This window comes from Aythya ferina (genome assembly GCF_964211825.1).
Source record: "Aythya ferina genome assembly, chromosome: 2".
Lineage (NCBI taxonomy): Eukaryota > Metazoa > Chordata > Aves > Anseriformes > Anatidae > Aythya > Aythya ferina.
This window is the reverse complement of record NC_140297.1, coordinates 41,758,891-41,776,631: the sequence shown is the minus strand read 5'-3', so window position 1 is coordinate 41,776,631 and position 17,741 is coordinate 41,758,891. Positions and strand designations below refer to the sequence as shown.

The following is a 17,741-nucleotide window of genomic DNA, read 5'->3' as shown; positions in this document are numbered from 1 at the left end:
AGGCTGCACCGATGGGCTGAGGTCAGCTGCATGAAGTTCAACAAGGCCAAGTGCCGGGTCCTGCACCTGGGGCGCAATAACCCCAAGCAGAGCTACAGACTGAGAGATGAGTGGTTGGAAAGCTGCCTGGCAGAGAAGGACCTGGGAGTATTGGTTGATAGTCGGCTGAACATGAGCCAGCAGTGTGCTCAGGTGGCCAAGAAGGCCAACAGCATCCTGGCTCATATAAGAAGCAGTGTGGCCAGCAGGGCTAGGGAAGTGATCGTCCCCCTGTACTCAGCTCTGGTGAGGCCGCACCTCGAGTACTGTGTTCAGTTCTGGGCCCCTCACTACAAGAAGGACATCGAGGTGCTTGAGCGGGTCCAGAGAAGGGCGACGAAGCTGGTGAGGGGTCTGGAGAACAAGTCCTACGAGGAGCGGCTGAGGGAGCTGGGCTTGTTCAGCCTGGAGAAGAGGAGGCTCAGGGGCGACCTTATCGCTCTCTACAGGTACCTCAAGGGAGGCTGTAGCGAGGTGGGGGTTGGTCTGTTCTCCCACGTGCCTGGTGACAGGACGAGGGGGAATGGGCTTAAGTTGCACCAGGGGAGTTTTAGGTTGGATGTTAGGAAGAACTTCTTTACTGAAAGGGTTGTGAGGCATTGGAACTGGCTGCCCAGGGAAGCGGTGGAGTCACCATCCCTGGAGGTCTTTAAAAGACATTTAGATGTAGAGCTTAGGGATATGGTTTAGTGGAGGACTGTTAGTGTTAGGTCAGAGGTTGGACTCGATGATCTTGAGGTCTCTTCCAACCTAGAAATTCTGTGATTCTGTGATTCTGTGAATTCCATTGTTTTAATTAACTGGTTTTGACTGGAAAGATCCAACCAGTTCCTATTAATCCCAGTAAATTTAACCAGCATTGCCAGAAGTCATTGCACACTTTCCTCCAAGCAAATAAAGTTTAACTGATGTATAGGAACATCAAGATTGCTTTTTCAAAAAAAATAGTAACGTGGTCATACATTCTTAGATCATCTGTAGTTCTGTTGGATGTTGAAGTTAGTATTCAGTTATAATAAATGCCAGCAGATGTTTTTTCTTTCCATGGAAAAAGAAAAGATAAATTTTGAAAAATTATTATGAATTTCAGATATTTGGGTATTGCTTGGGTTATACTCCATTCATTGCTAATAAACATCTAACAGTATATTAATAATCAGCTATGATTTATCAAGCACATCAGCACTGCAGGGATAAATATGACCAACTTCTATCTAGCTAATTTGGAAACTGCTGTCATGAAAAAGAGAATTAAATTGCAGGTGTATTGATTTGGGTTTTGAAGGGGGCTGTCTCATCATGCTGCCATCATATCAATTTCTGAGAAAACAATCTGTAAATAAGGAAATATATCCCTCTAATTTAAAACTGGGTAATAATTTGTAAAAAGATGTCATGTGCTGTGCTGCTCAGTGGTACAGAAGCTGATATACAGGTGAGTGTGAGTATAGCAGTGATTTGTTTTTTTATAGTCTACTAGTTGTAACAAAATTTCAGTAATTTTACATAACCTGTGCCTTTTTATTATAACTTAAGAAAGGGACTGTTGTTCTTAGTCTAGACAATGTCATTCCACAAGACCAATTTCTTTAACAATTCCTATGATTGCCAAATGCAGGATATATAGATTCTTCAGTAGTAGTTTCATGCTCCTTAAAATGATTAAGTCTACAGGATCAGATTATGCACATTTCAGATGCATAGAGGCAGTAGTGGAAGATGTAATCTTTTTTTTTTTTTTTTTTCCCCCTGAATCTTTATAATTTGAAATGATAGAGATGGACAGAGAATAAGGACACAGTCAAAAAGCAATGAAGAGTGATAGGATGATAACAGCTTATTTGCATTTTTCTTATTTTAAAATTAAGAAGGTTCCCAAGTACACCTTAGCTTAGTCATATTTATTTTTATTTTTATTTTTTAATTTGTTTTTATTTACAGTAATTTACAGAAATTTACAACTGTAAATTTCTGCTGGTAAAACCAAATAGCAGGAAAATGTGATCTCTCTTATGGCATAATAGTTCAGAAGTACTAGATGCCAGTTGGGTGAATGAGAATTTAAATGTTTACTCCATCTCTGGGAAACTTTTTGGAAAAGATTTTTTTGTTTTCTTGAATCATATTTACTTACACTGCAGCCAGAACAATGTAGTATCATAAATAATGCTTCAGAAAGGCAATAAAAGACTAGTTGTCTGCAAAATATGCTATCAGAAAACGCTGTTTTTTATATACTTGCCTTCTGACCTTCTTCATAACGAAAAAGGTAAATACACTATAGGTATTTCAGAATTGCTCAGCTCCTAGCTTTTCATGAGGTGAAGAAGACTTAATGTCCTGTCATTCTGCTGGATCTTGCACGAATTTTTCTATTACCTCATAGTGCTGTATCTGTGTCCAGTATTTGGAGGAATCTCTGATCTTGCATGACTTGACCAGTAAGAAAAGAAGTAGAGATTCAGGACTCTGTTTTCTTGCCAAAATTTCTGTAGTGTAATTGTAATGTAATTCAGGGTAACTATATAGGGAAGAGACAACAGATCTGCCAGAATATTACAGTGAAGTAACTCTAGAAAGGTCTTCTGTGTCTGTCTTTAAACTTTTAGAAAAACAACTTGTTTACAAATTGACAGAACTTGAGTCTTGTGCCAGTAATGCCCAAAGCAGTTAAAAGTATGAAGTGCAATAACTGGGAACTTACAAAACTAGGATACTTTCAATAAATGAACTCTGCATGTGTGGTGGTTTTACTCGGGTAAGCAGCCGAGTTCCACCACGGCCACTCTCTCACTCCTCCTCCTCAAAGGAAAGGGGGAGAAAATATGACACAAAGGGCTCAAGGTTTGAGATAAAGGGGGAGATCGCTCAACAATTACCGTGATGGGCAAAACAGACTGAATAGGGAGATAGTAAGATTTATTGCCTATTACTAACAAGCTAGAGAAGTAAGAAACAAAGGAAAGAAACCAAAAACGTGTTTCCCCCATCCGCCCTCTTCCACCTCCTCAACCCGAGCAGCACAAGGGAACAGGGGAATGGGGGCTGCAGTCAGTCCCTAATGTTTCGTCTCCGCTGCTCCTTCATGGTCACTCTCTTTCCCTGCTCCATGTGGGGTCCCTCCCACGGGATGCCGTCCTTCGGGGGCTGCCCACAGGCAGCAGCTCTTCAAGCACTGCTCCCACATGGCTCCATACCACGTGGTCCATCCATCCCCCAGGAGCAAACTGCTCCAGCACAGGTCTCCCACAGACTGTAGCTGCCCCCAGACCCCTACTCCTGCATGGGCTCCTCTCCATGGGCTGCAGCTCCAGCCCGGGGCCTGCTCCTGTGGGGGCTCTCCATGGGCCGCAGGCTCCTCCAGGCCACATCCAGCTGCTCCACCGGGGGCTCCTCCACCCATGGGGGGGCTGCAGCGTGGAGATCTGCTCCATGTGGGACCCATGGGCTGCAGGGGGACAGCCTGCTCCACCAGGGGCCTCTCCACAGGCCACAGGGGAACTGCTGCTGCGAGCACCTCCTGCCCTCCTGCTGCACTGACCTGGGGGTCTGCAGGGCTGCTTCTCACTGTTTTATTTTTTCCCTTTCTTAAATATACACTCACAGAGGGGTACAAACAACATCACTTATTGGCTTGGCTCTGTCCAACAGCAGGGCCCTTATCTAACATGAGGCAGCTTCTATATTGTTCTCACAGAAGCCACCCTTATGGGCTCCTGCTACCAAAACCTTGCCACATAAACCTACTACAGCATGTTGTACATAGCAAATAATGGGACTCTGAGTCAGGGTTATCACTTAGCTCCAGATTTATCTGTTTTTGAGAGCAACAGCAAACATACTAGGAAATACCCATTCAGTAATGGCACCTTCTGTCTGGAGCTAGTAGTTTCATTCACAATTTGGGTTTTCAGCAAAGTTCGCAGGAAGCTACCTTGTGTTTTGCAAGTTCTGTGATCACAGAGATTTTTATTATTATTCAGAGTGGTTGTAGTTGGTGGTGGATTTGATGATTTTAGAAGACACTGCTTCTTCAAGACATTACCCCTAAGACTCAGCCTAAGATACTCTTACATCTGCTGTACATGGTTCTTTAGGTTGTATAGAGAAAGCTTCAAGAATTTAGTTGAAAGTGATTATTGCATTAAGAAACTCAGAATTTGCACAATGAGCTGTCTGTGGAGAGTTTCAGAGATCTGAGCGTTTTGTAGGCTTGTTTTTCCCAGTTTACCTTTGTCCAGGGTTCAGATTTCTCTTGAGATCTTAATCTAATGTATGTGATTTTTTAGACATCAACTACATTAAAATCTGCCAAGTCCTGTTTTTCCTGTATCGTGCTTGAGATAAGCTTAAAATATGTTTATAGCAACTTCTGTTTGTTTACGTGTAGTCACTGCTAGTAAACTTATGCTGTTTGATCTGCAAACCAGATTAATGTTGGTAAAGATATCTATTCCAGAGTACGGTGATTTAAAGGGCAGTTTACTAAGAGTATATCATATAAATAAAGGTAATTTGACGGGTAATTCATCCTGACAAGATTATTAAGCTGTCATTCAAAAAACAAAAACAAAAACAAACAAATAAAACCAACCAACCAAACAAACAAAAAACACTTTCTTTACTTCCATTTCATTCAAGGAGACAGACTGAAGTTGTCTGTAAATGTGAAATCTTGATTCAGTTTTGGAATCACCTTGACTAAACTTGAGTTTTCAGAGTTTTACTTATTTATGTATAGATACCAGTGAAGTGAAAGCTAAAGCAAAACTTTCTATCCTTCTAGGTTTTTCTGAACTCATATCACGTTCTAAGCTTTTTTCTTGAAATTACACGGTTAGATGCCTGCAACAGAAAAACACTAAACACTAAAATGTATATTAGAATGTATCTCTATGATTTGCACTGATGCCAATGAATGCTATGATGTTAAACTCTTAGAAGTTACTTTAATTACATCAGCTATTAAAGGCTATAGTAGCAGTGAGAAAAATTCTTGATATCTCATTTGATTTATTCTAAAAAATCCTCAAGGAATCTGCATAGATCTATTCAGAATAAGGAGCCTTATGCTAATCAAAATCTTTGGATTTTGTACGTCTTTCACGTTCCAAAAAAGGTGGACACAAAACAGGAAAGACATAGAGCATTTATCTTTCATTTTCCGTGAGATCATCTTGAACTTAATTAATTTCCTCTTGCAAGACATTTGAACACAACATACATTGCCTTGCTCTTCCCATTTATAGTAGAGGAGTAACAATGGAAAATATCCAGCTAAAGAAAATATCCAGCTAAAACCCTGGGCTGAACATCAGGATCTACTGCGTGCTTCATGACTTCTGCTAGTTAACTTTCCTAAACATCTGTGTCGTAGTTTCTTACTCCGTGTTTGGCTTAGAGTGCTTAAAATAACTCTTACACACAAGACTATTACTAGAGTCATTAGTGTTTGATGGGTGCAAGTATACACACATGAATATGCGTTATAATGGTTTTTAGATGTCTGAGTCTCCTTGTTGAAGAAATTATTCTGAAGCATTTTCATAGTATCTAATATAGACTCTCCCCGTTGAGTTGCTTGGTAGGTTTCTAACATAATAACAAGCTATAAAAATGTGGCTGAGGGGTGTTGGCTGTTGTTTAGTGATGTTCTGCAACGATTTTATTTATTTATTTATTTATTTATTTATTTATATTTCTTTTCACTTTAACATTAATAAGTATTTTCCTAATTTTAGCATATGAATCAGTAAATATTATATCTCTGCCATGTACAATGAGTGGTGAGACAGACTCTTTGGTGTGAAATACCATGCATTTGCAAATATACTCATAAGCTGTCAGATTTGCAAGTCAAATGTGGTGAGTCATCTTACTGATCAAGAACTGTTGGATATGAGCTCTTTACTGATAGAGAGACCGTTTCTTTGAAACAGCCAAAGGTTGTAGTATTTCAGATCCAATTTAGTACATAAATTCTTGTAAAGGGAAGCTGTTTTTAAAATTCCAGGAAACAGCTGTGTTCAGTCTTAGTTTTCTAGCCAGGTGTCTTCTGTTACAGATTTTCTCCCATAAATATTACATAAATATATTATATTCTTGGTTTATAGCAGAGTGCCTGAGACTGTAACTAAAAATCCTTATCCCAAGCAACATGGTTCAGGTTTGGTCAGAGCTTCTACTTTTGTCTATCTATTATTGTGTCTGCAGCATACACAGCTAAAATATCTATTCCATGAATAGGTCCAATCATAACTTTTCAAAAGGCCTTTCTTGCTTTCTAGGCAGTGGACACTGCGTTTTCGTATCTATTTTTAAAAGTCAATTGAAATATCTTTGCATCTATAAGGGACTGGTTTATTTACATCAACTGCTCTTACAAAACTTACTTTTGGATTAATTACTACAGAGTTTCAAAGTCTGTTTTGCTATGCAGAGCATTAGCAAGAAATAAGATACTATTTCTTTTTTTTTTTTTTTTTTAATTTATTTATTTCTGTCTATCTGTGTCTTCCTTTTAAGCAGACAGATTTGGCCAAAATAAAAGATACATAATATGGGGGGAGTTTAAACTGAATTGTGTGGACAGATGCCAGCCTCCCCAGCCTCTTCCAAGTTTTTTTTTTTTTTTTTTTTTTTTTATTCATGTTATCTCATGTCATGAATTTAATTCATGGATCTGAGAAAAGTAGGAAAGACAGAGGCACTGTATTTCAGAGCACAATTGAAAGTATGTTTGAAAACAAGGAAAATAATTAAAAATCTCAGAAATGCGTTTGCTCTCTGAAAGTCCTCTGCTGTTGCTCTAGAACTAATATAACTACAGTAGGACTAATATAACTACAATATACCAACAGCAGGAAAACTAGTGTAAGACTATGTAATCTTTATTTTATTAGCTAGTATTTGAGTGACTAGATGCTTCTGTTCTTGTTTTATAAAAACGTTTGTGATGTTACTAGTGTGGAAAATAATCTCATGTATGCAAGGATATGGGGTTTTGTATCAAAAATCAATGGTTGTATGGGAAAAATGAATTTCCTTATTTTACTAGTTAGACCTACGGTTAGATGAAATATCTTTTAATTTAAGCATATGTTTATTCCTTCCCTTTCAAAAAGCATGCATAGGAAAGAGTGGTCTCAAGTCGAAATTAGCATAAAAGGAATGGCTTTGTAGGAATGTTTTAAGACCAGTGCTTAAGATGTCTGCTTAAGAAAAATGTTTGTATTAAGACAATGCTTTCCAAGTGCAATAAAAAATAAATAGCATCAACTATTACTCCTTGCTATTCATATTTTTTTGGCACTAGGCAATACATGATAAAAGTTCTGTTTCAGTTTTTATTGTCAATTGGATGTTTGACCAATTACTGGTCATATACCTGTCTTCAGGGTCTTAAAATCAGTAGGATTATTAAAGAGGTAAGGTATTAGATATGTAATAGTTTGCAAAGTTGGCTAATAGAATGGTGCCAATAAAACTTTGGTAGAACAGGGTTCAGGACCTGTCAAAGAACAGGATTCAACCTGTCAAAGGTCCTCTGAGAAACTGTGTAAATGTTCTAGCTTCTTATCCAGACTATAGACGTTGTTGTGGCTACAGTGGTAGCAGTGGTAGTTACTTAATGCTAATCCAGATAACATCTTTTGTGGGTATGCAGTCAGCATGTGTTATATGTTTCTGTGAAATTCTGAAGCTATTTAATAAAATGCTGCACAGGACTGAGACTAAATTGCAAGTGTATTTTTGACACATCAAACAGCAACTCCATATCCAAATGCGGATTTAGAGTTATTTACCATTTCTATTTAAAAGCTATTTTGACACCATATCTGGGAAATATAAAGTATTATTATGTGTGTGTGTATATATATATATATTTTATGCAGAGATAATGTTTATGGATTTGTTTCAGGTATAATTAAACAAAGTCTCAGTGCTTCTGAAAGACAACCTCAGATTAGGTAGGTATAATTTATGATTTTAATATAGATTATATAACTGACCATTGTTATGATCCGGTCATTTCACAACAGAACACCTGCACTATTTACCTCCATGAAACATTTCCTTACTCACCATTACAACTTCATTTTGTCTCAGCCAATGACAATCAATCTGTCTGAAGATATTATTTGAGGATGTTTGCACACAGAAACTTTATGTGAATAATTTAAGGACTAGCAGTAAACTGATAAAGGTTTAGAAGTGAACCTTGCTGTATCAGCTAAACTGACGTAAGCTGGTTAGACAAATTCTGGTTGTGCATTTTTAAGCAGCTATTTTTCCACAGAAAAATGTGCTTGCATGTTTGATGGTGTAGAGTAATATCATGACCCTTTGAACTCTTCTAGACATTCTGTATAACCTTAGATATCTATTTCTGAAATTCTGGAGTCCTGCTCATTACTTCTAAAACATAAATAAACCAAAAAATATAGCATGTTTTCCCTTATTCTCCTTCTAAAGGTCTTTCTTTTTTTTTTTTTTTTTTTTTTTTTTTCTGTAATTAATTAAGAAATGCCTCAAATGCATTCTTGATCAATAATTATTTTTTCTAATGTCTTTGACACTGCTTCTATTCATAGATTGTTCTTTATAGTTTAATTTCTGCTTTCCTTTCACATGTGAAAAAATCCAAAAATGACTTGTTTTCATCTGCCTTCTGATTTTTTCCCCCTTACCTTTAACTTAATTAGGTGAGCATTTATAATACTGGCATTGATTCCTCTCCTGTTTCCTTAGTCCCTGTTTGATTCAGCTTTTATTTAAAGAATATTACTGAAACAGCTCTTACTAAGCTGTTTTAGTGACATCTTCGAAATCACAGTCCCTCAATTTCCTTGTTCTTAGTTGTTCTTTGCATATCACCATCCTGTCTGTCACTTACTGCTCACTAGCTTTCCAGCTTTAGCCCCTGCTGAAGTCAGTAATGGCAGACTCCTAACGGTTGTACGCCGAAACAAACACCTTTGTTTTTATTCCATCTGTGCCCCTCACGCAAACACTAGCAAAACTATCATCTTATCCTTCATAACTTCTCATTAAAACTTTCATTTTCCTTACTACTTAAAAAGAAAGTAAAAATTATTGCCAGGGAGGGTTGTTGAGGCTACTGGCCATCAGGACATCATATCTGTTCTTTCAGTTCTCCATTTGTCTGTATCCATTTGTTGTTGCTTATATCAGCTAATGAAATCTTCAGGCTGGAACAGTGTATTAAGTATAGCTATAAAAACCATATGGGATTATATTTCTGGCATTGACATAATGTTCTGCTAATGATCTAATATTATTCTTTTATTATTATTATTATTAATTTTAATGTTTACCACTTTGGACATGTAGAGTAAACCAGACTTATAAACACACAGTTATAAACTAGTGAATCCAGACAGGCTTTGTTTAGAGGAAATGTGAGAACAAGTCAGGGAATTATAATATTTTTGCTACAGCATCTGATGCCAAGTGTAACTATAACTACTCTATTTTGTTTTGATTCATTTTATTTTGTTTTGCTTTAATAATAGAGATTATATTGAAGGCCTGGGATCAAGACTGCGACCAGGTAACTTTGTGCCTGTGATAGAATCAAAGTTTAGCTGAAATTGAACTTAATAGTTTCCAAGTTTTTAAACCATGTTTTCCTGTTACATATACAATGTCTCCTCTTTCATTTCCTCCTCTTTGCTGCCTTTTAATCTGATCTTGTTAGTGCCTCTACTCATGTGCAAGGCCCACATTAAGATAATTCACCAGTGGCAAGGTGGCAGTTTCATAGCCTTCCAGTTGCAGTTCTTTGCAATATGAAAAATCATGGTATTATCTAATCAGTGTATTTTAAAATTATAGAAAAGCAGAGAATTGCATTCCAGATACAAATATGTTGTCTGATGAATCATGAAACGTTTAAAAAATATAAATTCCAATAGTAAATCAGTATGACCTCATTTTAGTGTTCATTGTCTTAGCTCTAACGTTCATTCTCTTACCTCTGTTTCTACTGGATGCAATGGGAATTGCTCCTATAAAAGGAATATTTCTTAGAGGTCTTGTAAATTATGGAGTATTTGTACATCACTGATTAAACAAGTTTTGCATTGGTGATACTTTTCTCTCCTACTGAGAAGGTTCAGATATTGTAAGCTGCTAAGCTGTGACTTCAGAATACTTAACGTTGTCTGAATTAAATAATAGTTGAAAGAAAAATATTTTGAGCAGTTGGAATATTGATCATCATAAAAACACAACTGTGTGTGTATACTAACTTATTTCACAGCTTTTTGATATAAAAGTTGCATTAGAAATTTTAATTATGCAGTACAAATACATTTTTTCCCTCAAATTTTCAGAACTTTTCAGGGCTATTTACTAATAAGTGCCATTATAATAGCAACACACACTTTAAACGAACTATCCAGCCATAATGCATCAGAGCTATAGTGATCTGCAGACAAACACATTAGCCTTTGCAAATAATTTTGGTCCTGTGGGTCATTTAAGCAATTTTGATATCTTTTGTCAGTAATGTTTTATTCTTGAGAAAAACAGTGTAATTTGTGTAAGGTCTAACCCGAGAAGAAAAGGGCACTTGATGGTGCCTTTTCTTCGGGAAGTAGACATATTTAAAATAAAATCTACTGTTATGTTAAATGGTTTGAAGAAAATTTATTGACTTATTGGGATCCTTCAAGGTACTTGAAGGTTTGCTGTTATGCTCCTAAAAGGTTTGATCACTGACCTATTCACACACATCCTTTCATTGCTCAAATGATGTTATTCCTATTTATTTGAAAACAACAACAAAACAACAACAGTAGAGTTGTCTGGAGTAAATGGATTTTCTGGGAACTCCTGAAGTTCCTAGCTGAACTGGGGTTTCTAGATGTCCTTGAAACACATAGACATTATCTGTATTTTAAGTATTGAAACTGGTCCACCTAGACTTGTAAGTCGTACTGTTGTTGATGTACTAGAAAAGAGACAAAGCACTATACCCTGAATAACAGAAAAATCAATGTTAGGTCCTGCTCAGTCTTTTATGTTTATCATTCTAAGCATATTTTTCTTCAGGAAAAAAATAAAATAAACACCATCTAAGAGATGAAAAAGAAAGGAGACTGATTTACATGCATTTATTTTTTAATAAAAGTCATTAACAACAAAGAAGTCAAATACCACAGGACAGGGACCGGTCAAAAAGGTAGTATGTTGAGGAAATAATGTTTTAATCACTGTCCTAACAAAACCTGAAGATTCCTAGGTTATAATGGCAAGACCATGCTATTTGTTTTAGGATTTGATCTATCAGTGTTGAAATGGTTAGTGGAGAGGTGACAATGAGATGAACAGAGCTATACAGAAATTGTTCTTCTCACGGTACATCATGTTTTAGATCATTATAGCATGGCTTTCACTGTCACCTTGAGCAGAAAGACCAAGGTAAATTCTTCCTTAAGTAGCTCAAGGGAAAAGCTCTCTTTTTCTCATTGATTATTAAGAGGAGTCTTTGGAAAAAAATGTTAAACTGAATTCCTCTCTCAACCTATCTGCCAAAAGGCATTGCCACAAAAGATCTGACAATAGCAATGATGTCATTATCTTCCTGATCCTACCAGAAATGTGTTTCTGTCATAGAGAATGATATTTTCTATAATTCTTTAGTTTCTGCTAGGTTGCAGCTCAGATCTGGTTAGTTCCTAGACACGTCAGTCTGTGAATGTCTCTCTTCTATCTCTTGTTAAAGGAGTCAGCACAGAAGTTCAACAGGAAAAAATAATAACAAATCAGTTGTGGGCTGAATTATTAGTATTTGTAATTCCTCACCCTTTCAGTGGAGTTTTCATTCTTGTTACTAGATCACTTAAAAAAAAAAAAAAAAAAAAAAGTTTAGGTAGATATAAATGTGTACATACGACTGTGATCTTCAGGGTATTTCTGCATGAGAAATTTTTAGAATTTTGTATTTAAATTAGCCTCTGCAACATGGTTTATTGATAACTGGATTTAAAAGTGATACAGGGCTGCTGGCTGTTCAATACATGGACCTAAGCTTTTTCCTTAGTTTCCAGAACTAATACTCAACTTAGAAAGATAATTTTGTTAACTGGTGCTCTTTAGTGAGACAGTAAGTGTTTTAGAGTGGCAATCTACTGATAAACTTGTGCTTAATCTCTAGAAATGATAGTGTGTATGACAAATATACAATATCAAAATCATAATTAATGATTGATTTACGACATAAAAAATAAAAATTAAAGAACCTGATTTGGTTTTGGCTCCATATTTTTTCTCAGCATGCATAGCATGATAGAGGGGAGCACTAAATAAATAACAACCAAGGTGTTCATTTTTTTAAAATTATATTTATATATATATATTTAAATATATATATATAAATATATTTTCATTTATATATATATAAATATATATTTATATTTAAAATCTGATGTTTTGTAAATCGTTCATTTTGAATTACAGATTGTATCTATTTGTATGTCCTAATTCTGTTAAATGATCTAAAGCTTGATCAGCAGTATTCTTCTGCTGGTTCATATCACACATATTCTTCCATACCGCATGCATCAATTCTTACACCTTTTTTGTTCACAAATTAAAAATTAACAATGCTCTTTAACTAACAAAATATAGCGTACCTTCTAGGTGTAACTTCCACAAATCAACACTGAGTTAATTGAGTGTGCTTTGTAAATGTTAAATAATGCTAACTTTTTTCAAGTGGTCAAGTGAATTTGGTTTTGATTTTTAGCAAGATGCCTATGGCAAGTATTTATCAAATATCTCATTGTATATGTCAGGAAACACATCATGTGGATATTAGACATTACTTTGTAGTAAAATAGGGTAGTTTTGCTTTAGAAAAAGAACACACAGTCTTTTAATTGCCAGAAGCTATTCAAGAAAAAGAGTGTATCTACAACAGATGAGAATATCTGTACCAAATTCTGGATAACAAAGTTCATATTGAATTTAAATAGTTTTTTGTGACAAGTCCCAAATAAACTTTCACTTCCAACTTTAGTTTTCAATTTTTGCTTACAATAACTAAATATTTTCACATTATTGATATATATATTTTTATCTGATCTTAACAAAGAGCAGTAAATTAAGAGGTTAAAATAACTGTGACATGAAATTTGTTTTGTTGAAAGAAAAGTGTAACTTTTCATGCATGACTTATTTTGCAGTGCTTTTGTGAATGAAAACTATGCATTATGTACAAAGATTTGCTTGACAGAGAATGGTAGTCTAGCTTTAGTGGAAGAGAAAGGTTTCTACCAACTTACTATTTTTGTGAAATGAGAAAAGAAAATTCAGCCTTTTTCCTCCTTGTCATGATAATTAATTTACAATTATCTAAATAAAATCTACAATAATTCAATACAAGTGATTTGAGGAAACCAAGTGTTTGAAGTATCACAGTATACGTAATTCTAAGGTCATATTTTTCCTTTGAATTCAAAACTAACTGTATTCTTTACTTTAGAGTTTATACTACAAAATGGATGCTATTTTTCTTAGAAAAGATCACATTTGGATACATAATAAAATAGTTAAGCAATCAGATATAAGCCTATGTGTGCACTGTTTGTGAATTAGTGTATTTATACCTATTGTTTGAAGAGGTAATAGCTAAAGGAAATGCTCAAATAAAATGTGAGAAAAAAATAAAGTACTTTTTTTTGGAATATCTGTTTCAGAGGAAAAATTAGAAACAACTTTTTTTAGCAATCTTTTCTCAAAGAAGTTTCTCCACCTTCTTGATCTCGTATTAATTAGGCAATGAGTATTTTATCTTCTGATAGGTCTAGTGTACAAAGCTACTGGTAATGTTAATACCTAGAGAAATTATAATGTCTGCAGATATATTGAGAGACAGAATACCTTGCAAACATGATAAAATACTAAAATACTAAATTTGGCAGGAATTATCCTCTGTCTTCAAATGGGCCAACTTTATATCCCATGTCAGAGCATAAAATTTTAGTTGTATATGTAATGTGCAAACTCGTAATTAAATGTTTACATACATGAAAATTGAATCTGTATTAATATTTTCTGATTTGCTCAACCCCATTTTGCTGTTTGCTTAGCTCCATGCATTTTTCTATCAATACCTAACTAGTTTTGCACTTGCAAGTTTTAAAAACCCAATTTTCCTTTTTATTCACAAGTCAACACTACTCCTTTTATGGAATTTACAAGTGAAAGCAGTATGTAGTCTGTAATACAGATCGATTGTCTGCATTCTTTCTTTTGTGGGAGGAGGTTTTAATCTTTGCTTAGCATTGATGATCTTGTATTCTAACCATGAGACATTCCACTTTTGTTTCATGATGATGACATTTTGATCATGGAGAATGCTTATAATAGTTCCCTTCCACAGACTCCATCGATAGATTCCTCCCTTTAGATAGGGTGGTCTCTGTTAGGGAGGAACTTCTTACAAAGAACAGAAACCACTAATTTTCCAATGTAAAATAGAGCAGACACGGAAAATTTATAGCTCCTTGCATTTTTTTTATTTATTTTATTTTTCTCTCAAAACACAATCTTACTAGATGTTGAAAATGAGTAGTAGTTGTGATAAAGCAACACACACCACTACATTTTTTTTTTCTCCAAATTGTCCACATAAAACATTCTTATTGGAATTTTTAGGGTAAAAAGTGAATTAACTTTACAACATCAACATACGTAAATAAATAAAAATGTGACTTAGTATGTGGAATAATTTTTTTCAGTTAAAATAAGAAAAATCTGTTTATTGTGTGTCTTTATGAATAAATGTAGAAAAATGTTTATGTTTAGTGAGGTATATTCATATTTAATCTCCGAGTAACTTAGCATAAGTGAATCAGAGAGAGGTTTTTTCTTTGGAAGTCCATTATTAATTCCATTATATAAACTTAAAAATTATTAAATTAGCCTGCTCCCTCCCCTTTTTTATGTTGTTCCCAACACTATTGGAAAATCAAGTCATGCATAATAAAAACGGAATATTTCCATCTACAGATTTTAAGCAGTGCACATGTTTAATATATAAAGGCAACAAAATGAGCTGTCCTGATTTTAGTGTTGTCATCTACAGCATCGACAGGAATTGCTGTATCACAAAGGAAGGTGCGTCAGATCAGTGACCCTGTTCAGCAGATTCTTATTCAGCTCCACAAAATTATCTTCATCACTCAAGTATGCATTACCGTTTCTTCTGACATTCTATCCATTTTAGTTATTTGCTGTTGTCAAAAAGATGATACTGCAAAGTACTGCTAATTTAGTTGCTGTTCTTTAAAAACAACAGAACTTGACATTTTTGCAGATGGCAGGATGTTTTAAAAATATATCATTTAAATAAAGACTAACCTTGAATATTAGTGTGTGGAGGATGGCAATAATTGAGTCATAAAAAGAAATCATTGGTTCACCTCAGAAAAATAGATTGTACTGTAATTTATTTTTATAACATTTTGTCATGTTAGCAATATGGATATTTTAGGTGACTACTGTATATTGATGTGAAGAGCACATAAAATTCTTTCCACTATATTAATATTTTCTAAGTAATAATTTCTATTATCAATACGTAGTAATAATTTCTTAGGATTTCTAGTGCAATAGTTCTTACCCTGAATATTGTAATTCAAATATTTTGAAAAGTCAATACAGTGTTTTTTTTACAAACTTCAGAATTATTTTAAAATTAATTTTGAACGTTTCATGGTGAATTCCAAAACAAAAATGGAGGTGGTTATAAATATGCACTGAACTCTCAACTAAAAATACAATAGTAGACTTTTTGTACTCCAGAAAGATGACTGGCATTCAGTTATTTGCAAAATTTGTCGTCATTAAAAAAGAAAACAAACACATCATTTTGCTGTCTAAAATAAAAAGTTTATGCTTAGGAAATCACATATATCACATCAGGGGATTTCAGATTGCAGAGCCAAATTTATATGAATTTGTTTAAAACATAATAACGTAACTAAATTAGGAGCATTTTACATGTCTTATGCATTTTTGTTATTGTTTTGAGACTGTCAAATATATTGAAACAGGTAAAACAGGAAATCAATTCTCATGAACAAAGAAAAAATGGTTATTTAAAATAACTGGAGTTGGAATAATTTACTGCATTACTAAGCCCTTTGCTTGGTAACAGAAATGAGGAAGTTTAGTCTTTCTGTGCTATATTACAAGTGTGTCCAAGATGCTTATTAGTGAACCTACCCTCTATGGTGAAGAAAGGTTTCTCAAGTGGCCTACTAGTTAGTGCTAGTTCTCATAAGTGAGAGCTAACAACAACATAGACTTGCTTGAAATTGGCCATTGAACAACTTTGATGCTTTCAGTGTCAGTTGATCTCAGAATGAGAAGGCAGAGAAACCAGAGTCCACATCTGTACTTGGTCACTGTGCAACATGCTTCTCTTGTACTTGGTTATATTCTTGCAAATCTATGGTAGAATATATATATATATATATATATACACACATATATATATATATATTATTAATATATAATTGTTTCCTACAATTCTCTATTACATATTTCAGCTGACAATTTGAAACTGAACTTTACAAGGGAGAGTTCTTTGCTGTTAGGTCTTGGCAGGCAAAGCAGCCTTCCCAATCCAGTTTCCATGGGAACAAGAGTTGGACTGATTTGTTGGAAAATAATGTAAGAGGAAGCTTTTAAAAAGCTTTATGGCCATTTTTTAAAAAACTGATCTGACATCTGATTTCATTAAAACAGAACTTAAAATTGAACAGTAGTGCCTGAGGCAACTCTGAGTTTCTCATGCAGTGGATTTGTCCTTTATCACTGTTGCTTCAGAATATCCCAGTATGTCCATGGTACATTAACTGCACATAGTTCATTGCAGTGGCATGTAGTTTATGGAGTGTCTTGCAGGCCTTTCCTAAGGCATCATTTTTTCCTCATATGAATGTTCAACATCTGACTTAAAGCATACGTGTAAGGTCTCATCTGCACAAAAACACAGTAGCATCTATCTGTAACAGACAGCTGTATGCAGCCAGCTGTCTAATGAAGTCGTTTAATGCTTACGATTTAACCTTGCCCTTAGTTTGCCAGAGCAAATCAGGAGTGTCTCCTGTGAAGCCAATACAGCTGTTCCAGATTGATAGCCATCTTAGAACAGTAGGTTGTATCAAAGGGAACAAAATCTTTAAAAAGTATACTGTGATAGTGTTTTGAATATGAATCATTAATGGTGAAAGCTTCCTTGCATAGTCAAGAACCTTACAGAATTCAGTGGAGTGGCACTTTGTGAATTTACATTATTGATGTGATTGTAAAGAGTATACTAAATAATAGAAAATAATTTTCACAAACGCTGTCTGCGGATATAATAAACTATACAGAAACAGTGTAGGAGATGGTTTCCAAAGGGTGGTACATACCAAAGAGTGGTCATCAAAGAGAGGTGACAGATGTGACTGTCAATATGACTGCCGCTACCAACAGCTGAAGCTTTACATTTACTCATAAAACCATTTAAAAATGATTTTATAATCAGGGAGGCAAATCTAGTATTAATCATACTAGGCTTAATATAATGATTTTTCAAGGTTAGAGGGACTTGCATGATCTGCCAAGCCTAACAGAATGGGTAAACTAAGAAAGATTACTATAATATGTCATTAAAT

The 17,741-nt window shown here is 34.9% G+C and overlaps 1 protein-coding gene across 2 annotated transcripts in view; it reads left to right on the top strand.

Annotated features, from left to right (window-relative positions):
- NEK10 (NIMA related kinase 10) overlaps positions 1-17,741 on the top strand; it is a 103,066-nt gene that overhangs the window by 69,281 nt on the left and 16,044 nt on the right. For both annotated transcript variants that reach the window (XM_084508487.1, XM_084508488.1), the window contains 3 exons: positions 7,961-8,009; positions 9,576-9,613; positions 15,158-15,258. In XM_084508487.1, coding sequence (XP_084364613.1) covers positions 7,961-8,009; positions 9,576-9,613; positions 15,158-15,258 — 188 coding nt within the window. The remainder of the gene's footprint in view (positions 1-7,960; positions 8,010-9,575; positions 9,614-15,157; positions 15,259-17,741) is intronic.